Below are 9492 nucleotides of genomic sequence, written 5' to 3' on the forward strand. Positions count from 1 at the left end.
CCGTAAATAATATGTTTTTCAATACGCTCATAAATACGACTGTTGTTACTCCAACTATATTCATTTTATTGTACTACTGGCCAGTTTCTCCTACCGCATAATAATTATAGTTAGTGGCCACGCTGCATGAAACTATGGTATTAAATATACTAAATAGTCGGTAGGCACTCGAAGTTTCTCGATAATCGATAATTCGTCGGCACTATCGATTGTATTTTACACTAACTGCCGGAGAAGTGCATGGTTTTTTATTATTCTTACTTTGATATTTGCTTAAAATAAATAAAAACACAACTCAAACATGTCGGACGGAGATTTAGATGCATTGCGTGCTCAGCGCATGGCCCAGATGCAGTCGCAATTCGTAAGTACCCAGCAAAGTGGACAATGTGATTCAATTCAGAGACTACTGGAACATCAAGTGAATTGCCAAATTCCAAAAATAGACACAAAATGCCAAATGGATATATTTGTATTTGTGGTGCTAGCATTGCATGCTAACCAAGTATATAGTTTGGCTAAATGTCATGCAACTCCCTTGGCTGGCAATCCAATGGGAGCCAATGACCAACGCGTGACTCATCGCCATCGATTCCTTGCCCATCTGTTGGATTAAAGTTGTTTTCCTGACTAACGAAAGCATTTGCCATTTCCATACAGGGCGGCGGCGGTGGCAACGATGCGGAAAAGCAACAAGCTCAGCAGGAACAGATGCGCGCCCAGGAGGAAATGAAACACTCAATCCTCTCGCAAGTGCTCGACCAACAAGCACGCGCCCGCCGTAAGTTTAGTACAAATGCATTAAGTATGGATTCCGATTTAAAATTTCGATTTGCAGTCAATACACTGAAAGTGAGCAAACCCGAAAAGGCACAAATGTTCGAGAGCATGGTCATCCGCATGGCGCAAATGGGACAAGTTCGTGGCAAACTGGACGATGCCCAGTTCGTCAGCATCCTGGAGAGCGTGAACGCCCAAATGCCACAGAGTAAATCCACCGTAAAATACGACAGACGTCGTGCGGCCATTGACAGCGATGATGACGAGGATTATGGTTGCTGATTATCGATTCCCTATGCCCAACTGCCAGACTGGGAGATTGATAAGTTAAATACGCGTACTAAGCTTAAGCTTTCATTTTACACTCAGAAACACAGAAACAGAATGGAAACACGTGCATTAGTTCAGGATAGTTTTAAACAACTATGTTTATTAAATTAAAAACACACACTTCGAGCTGAAAATTTAGACAAATCTTTCTAATAGTTAAGAGAAGGAAATGCTAAATCGAGATCTTTTACAATTACTTCGTTTTTAGAAAAGCAGTTTCATAAAAAGTCTAGATTAGTTAACTCAACAATGAGATTAATTATTTTCCCTTCCCTTAATTTATTGAAATTCGCGCCTCGTGAAACTATGCTCGAATCTACATTTCTTAGTTTAACAATGAGATGAATTGTTTTCTTCAATGGCATCTCGTATTATAATTTCTATTATCGCTTCTCTTGAAGGTTCAAAAATCACTCACAGAATCAAAACACTTGCTTTATTAGATCGAGATAGTTTTAAACAACTATGTTTGTTTATTAAATTAGAAACACGAGCTCTCAAATCTTATACAAATACGATGCTAACAGCCGACAAAAAGGAATCGCGGAATTCAGATCAAAGAGTTGATTAGTTTCTTCTACATAAGCAAAATTGTCGTGGTTAAATTAAGACTAGATTTTTTGGCTTAACACAATGAGATGGAATTGTTTTGCTCCCCGCCACAAAATGCATGCTGTATGACGTCTACTCTCGCTTCTCGTGATCTTCCTCCTGTTCCTCTTCGGTAACCAAACAATCGCCACAGAAGATCGAGTACATGATGAGCGACAGAAAACCAAGCGGCAGTCCAAAGATGACTGTGGTTAACACTGGATTTCCCTTCCACATCTCTCGCAGTGAACGTTTCACCTCAAACAGAGCGCGATTCACACGCATAAAATACGTGTCTCCGCCATAAACTGTGGCGCTCTCATTGCTGATAGACTCGAGGAACAGATGCAGCGCTTGTGGTGTCAGCTGCAGCGGCTCATCGTCGGGTATGTAATGATGCTGTGTGGTTGAGTTGAGTGCAATGAGATGCGGTGTGGGCAATTGGTCCAGTATAATGGAATGTGCTATCGATGGTTCGCCAATCTGCAAGAGAAATGGGAATTAGATAAAGGCTATCAATTGAGAATGCAACGAGACTCACCCAACCAAACTGGAACTGATCGTGATAGCGAGCACGATGCTTGCGTATGACGCCCTCGACCATGTCACGGAACTCCAACTCATGCGTCGCAATCTGGTTAAGTTTGTCCTCCTGCACCACGGCGAGCACCAGATACTTTTGCGTCTTTAGCAGCTGATGGATGTTGAAACGCGTCACCTTGGGGAAGAGCGTAAAACGCTCCACGTTCACCCACTGAAAGATGGTTTCGTTGACATCCTGTGGATCCATTTGATGCGCCACATGACCATGCGGATAAAAGTGGTGCTGCTCCTCCTTGTACACTATCACCGCCGGCAGTTGCTCGAAATCAAAATGTTGCGCTGCAATATCCTCGCTTGTAGCATAGAAGAAACCATGCTCCTGATATCCTTCGGCGGCGGCATAATAGGTGTCCCAGACAACACCCTGTTGTGCGCCCACAAACATGAAGAAGATGGTGTGCGAACCCTTGAGCATATCGACGCTCTCAGTGCGCGTCACCAGCTGCACTGGTGGACCCGACATGCGCAACGCATAATCCACCAGTTCGTCCTTGCTGCGATCCCCGGTGTAGGTGAATTCCATGTTGCCCTTGATGAACATAATGGTGGGATAACCGCGCACCTTAAACTCCCGCGCTGCGGCCGGATATTTCGTGCAATCCAAGCGCCCCACCCTCACGTTTGTGGCATGCAACGCTTGGGCAACGAGTGCGAATATGGGTTCGGTTTTTTTGCAATAGCCACACCATGGAGCATAGAACATGACCAGCCATTGGCCTTCGTGACGCACATCGATAAAGCGATCACTTAGTTCGAGAACACGCGATGATATCGCTGGAGTGCCGAGCACCAGGAGAAACAACAAAAGGACGAAGCTCCAGCTCCACATTGATTTCGGCATTGCAACTGCTGTGTGATGAGTGTATGTGTTTGTGGTTAACGCTGTTATAGCATGCTCTAAGCACTGTTTACACTTATGACACACTCATAAATTATGATTAATTCAATTAGTAATAGATGCTTTTTTCTAAAAACACAAAATCAACCCCATTTCCCGTTGTTTAGCTGACTGGGAGAATAGTGTGACCGCAATTTGTATGTGCTCAAAATGGCATATCGATAACAAGTGTTATCGTGTTTGCGGTACGCTGCGAATGGCATTGTTTACATCGCTGTTTGCGGCAAGGTGGCAACACCAAAGTGACCACAACACGCTCTCGAAACACACGTGCAGATGTGTTTTTATTGAGAATATAATTTAAGCTAGCAAAATGAAGACAAAATCAGGTACTGCGAAAGGCAATTACTATGTGCACAATGTGCGCTTCTACACAATTAAACCGCGCGGGATTATGGCGCTAGCCTACAGCAAAGAGATTAAATGTCTGGCGATCAGCCGGTAAGTCAAAGTTGATTCATGTGCAACAGTTTTTTATAGTATTTGTGAATTCATTGCTAGTGAGGAGGGATCGATTGAGCTGTGGGATATGCGCTTTGCACCCTATTTGGACCGCGTAATAACCTTGACACCTGACTCCGAAGTCGAAGCCTTGGCCTGGGCAGGCGATCGACTCTTCTCCGTGGACTTGGCGGGCAAGCTGATTGAATGGGATTTGAATTCGTTGCAGCCACGCATCGAACAGTCGCCCACTGGGAATGCACTATGGTGCCTGGACGTGAACAGCGAACAAACCGAGCTGGCTGTGGGCTCCGAGGAGGGACACATAAACATTATGAGCATTGAGAATAATGAGATCAACTACAAGCAGTTGTTCAACAAACAGGAAGGACGCGTGCTCTGCTGCAAGTTTGATAAAACGGGCAAGCGACTAGTCACCGGCTCACTGGGTGCCGTGCGAATCTGGAATGTGGCCAAAGGCACCACGTTGCACACAATGACGCTGAACAATAAAACGACTGTGGTGCATTCGCTGCTGGTGCTGAGTAATAATACGATCATTGCTAGTGACTCCGATGGCTATGTGACAGTGTGGAATGGCGCCAATGCAACGCAAGTTGAGAGCAACCAGGTGATGGAGGAGAATGTGTTCACATTGGCCATCAACGAGACTGAGGATCGTTTGGTTTGCAGCGGTCGAAAGCCGCCGAATGTCTTGGTGTTCAGCAAGACGCAGATTAAGCGTGAAGAGTCGGTCAGCGAACGTTGGATCAAGTGCCTGAAGTACGATGTGCATAAACACTATGTCAAGCAGCTGCTCGTTGTGGGCGACAACATTATATCCGGAGGTGAGGATGGCCTGCTCGTCATTGCTTCCATTACCGACAGGAAAATACCCATCGATCAGTATGCACCATTTCTGCCCGGTACCATCGCCAGTGGGTCACCCAGTGCTCATCTGCTGCTGTTGCGCTACCCGCACAGCCTGCACTTGTGGAGTTTGGGCCAATCGCGTTCCAATGCACCCAACCACAAGACGGTGGGCAAAATACAAACGTTGCAGATGTTCGATACTCCGGACAAGCTGCTCGAATTGAATGTGAGCAACAACAAGATGATACAGGCTGCGGCCCTATCTCCAGATGGCCAATGGATTTGCTATTCCACCCAGTATGAATTGCGCCTGAGTCGCGTGCAATTGGAGCCCTTGGCGCTGGAACGTTTTACGGAGGAACTGCCCGCCGAACTTGAGGTGGCCACTCACATTTTCTTCTCGCCATCGTCGAAGGAAATGTTCCTCATACACGCCGAGAGCCGACAGCTGCGTTGCTTTAAGCTGAAGGACAACCAGGTGGATTTCTTGTATAGCGTTAATCTGAGTGCACATGTCAAGTCGCCCATACGTCTGGTGGAGATGTCGCATTGTGGCACATACTTTGTGGTTGCCACCTCGGATCGTTTGGTGGGCGTTTGGAAAATGAACGGCAAGGATTCGAAGCATTTGCTGAACTTACCACGCTACAAAGCGGGCACCTCAGCGTTCGCCCTGCAACAGGATCAACCACGTTTGGTTGTTGCCTACGCCGATGGTCGCATTGTGGACTACGATCTGTCTGCGCGTCGCTTCGTTTGCGAGACAACGAATAGTTTTGTGCAGGATTCGCAGACGCATTGCATCAAGGGCTTGTTGTTGGATCCACAGAAACCCAAGATTGTAATGGCCTACAATGAGAGCAACTTCTTCGTGATCAAGGCGGGGGAAAAGCAGGCGATCAGCCAGCAGGCAAAGCGATCTAACACTTCAGTTGGCACCACAAATCTGCTTGACTACGGATTAGTTTCGATGTTTTCACGCAAGGTTTGTTGAGATGTTTTATTTCCTATTAATTTTGCTAATTAATTTCATTTCTTTCATAGCTGCTGGTCTTTGCATCGCACTTTGGCAACAAGGAGTTGCTCACCGTTAGCATACAACGTAATAATCTGTTGTCATTGCTGCCTCCTCCATATGTGGCCAAGAAATTCGGCAAGGCGTAGATGGATTATTTTCGTAGTAGTTTCCTTTCCTATATTGTAAGCGAATACTTTGTAAATGTAACAACACAGAACTGTTTAAACACAAAACGTGCTGGATTCTTATTTGTCAAAAATTTGTCTCTGTCAGCTGCAAGAGAAGGAGGAAGAGGAGGGGGAGAGGGAGAGGAGAGAACGTATGCAGTGCAGCAAAATTCGTTTCGTTTTGTCGCTGGCATTTTTCGACTCGACTGTAATTGTTGTTGGCTTGTACTATTTCGTTTTCGGCTATTTTTTTTGTTGTTGCTGTTCTCTTCTCTCTCTCTGTCTCTATCTGTTGCTGTTGTTGTTCGGTTTTACACTGTCTAGCCAACGTCTAGACAAGTGCATACCACGCAGACAGTCGAAAACGAACCAACACACATACATTCAGTGGAGTGGCAGAGAAATTGTCGATGCACAATTCAACTTTTAGCTCAAAAACTCATTGCCCAGCTCGACCCGGCCTCTCTCTTCCCCTCTCTCCACCTCTTTCTCTGCTGCGTGGGTGTCTGTGGCATGAAAGTATCCTGCAGCCATATTCCGTTGCAAGCATTCTTGTTGTTTTTGTTTTGATTCTTTTTTTTTTTAGTTGGCTGGTTGGTTGATGTGTTCCTTTCGCTCTATTCGTATTTGCATAAAAATTTTTGGTAGCATAAAATCCGTTTTCCTGCTGCGGTTGTGTGGGCGTGCCTTTGGGGCATTTCGTTGGTCGACAGTCGACGGCCGCTGGATTTGCATAGAAAACTAACAGAGTGCCAAATGGACATAAATAATGAGTGATGGAATTGTTCAGCTTTTAGACTTATTCAACTTTTCAGCAGGTGCACCAATGCACAATCATTCAAAGCATGACCAAAAGCTTTGATTAATTCCCAGAAGCTTTCAATTTAAAACATGAAAGTTTTCAATTTGCAGGTAAAGATTTGAAATTAGTATCCTCTGAAATTAGAATCCTACAGAAATTAGAATAAAATGTATACAAATTTATTGTTCTATGTAGTTCATTAAAATAAAAATAAAGTCCATATTTTTTAAGTACATTTTCTCAATCCTTAGACATTTCACCTATACTAAAAATAACAAGGGTGTATTATTTTTTTAATGTTTATAGTGTATATAAATTTTTTAATTTTCAGAAATTATAGCTGCTTTAATAAAGTTTAAGACTTACACGATATTTTTTGCCTGAATATAATATTATATATACATTTATATAAATTTTGCTACCTTTTATGTGTTTTTCTAATATGTATTTGTTATTCATCATTTAAAATTTAAAGTCTTATAACATAAATTTATAACAATAAGCTATTGCTTTTCATTATCAAACAATAATTTTGTAATTTATGTATTTATTTTTAATGTTGATTAATCATGGGAAACTCGCGTTTGAGTAAAGGCTATTATTTTTCTAATTTATATTGTATGAACTACATTTTAAATGAAAGATCAGCTTCAAATATTCTCTGTGTATTTTGATCTTTCATTTTCTTACTTCCATATTTTCCTTACTTTCATTATTTGCATCCAAAAGTTGATTGGAATGAACTTCACAAAAGGGAAAAATTCAAAATAAAAGTTTAAAAAAGAAACTATTCTAGAAATAAATGAAATATTTCGAAAATAAAGCATTAATAAATGTTAGAAGAACCTTGCTTAGAGCTATCTAAGTACTAAGTACCAAGTTTAACTTTGACAATATCAAAGCTTTTGCTTGTGCTTAAGTGAAATCTCTTGAAAGTTGTAAACTTTCCGTTCTCTAAATGTGGAAAATGTGTAAAAGAAGCAATAAACGTGGCTACTTGGGCTACTGTGGCGAGGTTTCAATATACGAGCTGATTAACAAATATTACGCATACGCCACGTGCGACATATTGGGCACGAACAAAACGAAATGCAGAGCGTGTAGTGAATTCAATCACGCCTTTTGGCCAATGTAAGGGCATTAAAATGCACTTAGCAGTCAGCGGGAGATAGATAGAGAGGGAGAGAGATAGAGAAGGGAAGAAAGAGAGGGAAGATGACAAGCGGCAGCTGAAACTTATGCAAACTACGCGACCAAATACAAAACTGAAGTCGACGAAGTCTACAAAGGAGTCGAGTCGTCGTCGTTGTCGCGTTGAGTTGAGTTGAGTCGCGTCTAGACAGCGAGTGAAAACTTTGGCAGTGGCGAAACTTTGCTGCCAACAACAACAACAATGTTGCTGAGGCGGCGACAACACACTTGCTGCCTTTAGGTTGCACCAATGTCTCGGCGTCTGGGGCAAAGTTTTTACGCGCTGACACGGCAGACATTGTGTCGGCCAACACACACAGAGAAACAGAGAAAGAGAGAGAGAAAGAGAAGTGAACAATGCCTCAAATTGACATTTAATTGGTTTGCAAATTAGCCGACGACGTCGCCAGGAAGTGAACACCGAACATGCCTCCAGCAGACGCATTGGAATGCGCCAGCCAGCCAGCCACAAAAATGATGCACTGCCTGATGCATGCCACAAGCTGTGTGGCTTAAACAGCTAATCAACCCCTAGCTTCAGCTTCAGCCACAGTTTCAGGTTTAGCAACTGCAATTCTCGTCTAATAATAAACAAGGGCGCGCAAATTGGCCGCTAATGAACGAAATGAGATAAAGCTTAATTTGCATTTAATAATATTAACGCGTCGTTTGTGGCACGCAAAGAGAGAGACAGAGAGAGAGAGATGGAGAGATAGAGCGAGGTAGATAGCTCGCTTATCCCAGGAGGCAAGAGCATAAATCGCATGCGGTTGTCATGACACTGCACTCTTTGCAACGACGACGACGACGTCGACCCCTGCAGCGGTCTAGACAGCGATAGCGACAGCGACAGCAACAAGGAATGCTGCACAGAGGACAATGTAAGGACAAACGTGGCTGTCTGGCCACCAATCAGAGAGGCGGCAAAGGGGGGGGGGAAGTATGCGTCGTAACTTTTGAATGCAGCTAAAGCTGATTGAATTTTATGCTCAACAAAAAAAGCAAATCAACTTAAAATGGCAACGTGATAGCTGCCAAAGCTAGAGTTGCTATCTCTTTCGCTCCCTCTTTCGCACCATCTCTTTCTCTCACTCTTGCCCTATCTCTTTCGGCCCCTCTCTGACCGCAAATGAAGCTGCACTTGCTTAAAACGCGACGGGCATTGAAAGGTCACCGGGCGCAATTGACTGCCAAATGGAAATGGAAATAGGAGCGAAGCTTTGAGGGGAGCAGCAAGGGAGTAGCAGAGGGGTTGCTTTGGAATTCCCCATCTCCCCTATTCCCCTTCGCTGTAATTTGAGTTGGCTTTGCAGCTGGGATTCATTGAGAGTTAGACACATTGACAGCGTCAGCATAAAATTTCGCATTGAATTTTGTCCTTCTGTTGCCAAAGGACAAATGCACAATAAACTGCTGTTGCCTCCCCACTTCCCTGCCTCCCTTGTTTAGAGGTGGGGAGGCAGCAAGACAAAGACTTAGTTGCAGCTTCCTGGTTGCACATTCAAGATGCTTGCTGCAACTGCAACTTGCAGTTTTATTACACACTAAAAACTACACTGCGAGATAAAGAAGCGAACGATGAACACAATAAAAGTTGTTTAACAAGAAAGTGCGGAATAGAAATATAAAAAATAATGTAAATAATGTAGCTATAATTAAGGTATATCAATGAAATTAATTAAAAGAAATAATCCATACATAATTATGTATAAAGAAACTTGTTCTGATCGTTTTATTTACTGAACTCTCAAACGTTAGGAGCAAGGAGCAATTCTCAAATTTATATGTATCAAAATTA

General features: G+C 43.2%; 3 protein-coding genes across 3 annotated transcripts; 2 read left to right on the forward strand and 1 right to left on the reverse strand.

The window, feature by feature from the left end:
• The first annotated feature begins 204 nt into the window (after window positions 1–204).
• Window positions 205–1244, forward strand: LOC133840897 (programmed cell death protein 5). The gene is made up of 3 exons (XM_062273071.1): window positions 205–364; window positions 661–781; window positions 839–1244. The coding sequence occupies exons 1-3, from the start codon at window positions 302–304 to the stop codon at window positions 1060–1062; spliced, it is 408 nt and encodes a 135-aa protein (XP_062129055.1). The 5' UTR covers window positions 205–301; the 3' UTR covers window positions 1063–1244.
• A 313-nt stretch (window positions 1245–1557) lies between these two features.
• LOC133840899 (protein disulfide-isomerase TMX3) lies at window positions 1558–3310 on the reverse strand. Its single transcript, XM_062273073.1, has 2 exons — window positions 2243–3310; window positions 1558–2184 (listed from the first exon to the last, which is right to left on the reverse strand). The coding sequence occupies exons 1-2, from the start codon at window positions 3143–3145 to the stop codon at window positions 1795–1797; spliced, it is 1293 nt and encodes a 430-aa protein (XP_062129057.1). The 5' UTR covers window positions 3146–3310; the 3' UTR covers window positions 1558–1794.
• Window positions 3311–3414: 104 nt separating this feature from the next.
• On the forward strand, window positions 3415–5776 carry LOC133840898 (uncharacterized). Its single transcript, XM_062273072.1, has 3 exons — window positions 3415–3643; window positions 3704–5501; window positions 5561–5776. Exons 1-3 carry the CDS (start codon window positions 3516–3518, stop codon window positions 5678–5680), a joined length of 2046 nt encoding a protein of 681 aa, XP_062129056.1. The 5' UTR covers window positions 3415–3515; the 3' UTR covers window positions 5681–5776.
• The last annotated feature ends 3716 nt before the right edge of the window (window positions 5777–9492 follow it).

Source organism: Drosophila sulfurigaster, chromosome 3 (assembly GCF_023558435.1).
Source record: "Drosophila sulfurigaster albostrigata strain 15112-1811.04 chromosome 3, ASM2355843v2, whole genome shotgun sequence".
Lineage (NCBI taxonomy): Eukaryota > Metazoa > Arthropoda > Insecta > Diptera > Drosophilidae > Drosophila > Drosophila sulfurigaster.

What these genes read in the sequence shown, in the direction of transcription:
- LOC133840897 (XM_062273071.1), top strand. Translation starts at nt 302, where the DNA reads ATGTCGGACGGAGATTTAGATGCATTGCGTGCTCAGCGCATGGCCCAG. An exon ending in CCCAGATGCAGTCGCAATTC is followed by an intron (nt 365 to 660) that starts GTAAGTACCCAG and finishes ATTTCCATACAG; the next exon opens with GGCGGCGGCGGTGGCAACGA. An exon ending in CCAACAAGCACGCGCCCGCC is followed by an intron (nt 782 to 838) that starts GTAAGTTTAGTA and finishes TTCGATTTGCAG; the next exon opens with TCAATACACTGAAAGTGAGC.
- LOC133840899 (XM_062273073.1), bottom strand. Translation starts at nt 3,145, where the DNA reads ATGCCGAAATCAATGTGGAGCTGGAGCTTCGTCCTTTTGTTGTTTCTC. An exon ending in ATCAGTTCCAGTTTGGTTGG is followed by an intron (nt 2,185 to 2,242) that starts GTGAGTCTCGTT and finishes TTTCTCTTGCAG; the next exon opens with ATTGGCGAACCATCGATAGC.
- LOC133840898 (XM_062273072.1), top strand. Translation starts at nt 3,516, where the DNA reads ATGAAGACAAAATCAGGTACTGCGAAAGGCAATTACTATGTGCACAAT. An exon ending in AAATGTCTGGCGATCAGCCG is followed by an intron (nt 3,644 to 3,703) that starts GTAAGTCAAAGT and finishes ATTCATTGCTAG; the next exon opens with TGAGGAGGGATCGATTGAGC. An exon ending in TTTCGATGTTTTCACGCAAG is followed by an intron (nt 5,502 to 5,560) that starts GTTTGTTGAGAT and finishes TTTCTTTCATAG; the next exon opens with CTGCTGGTCTTTGCATCGCA.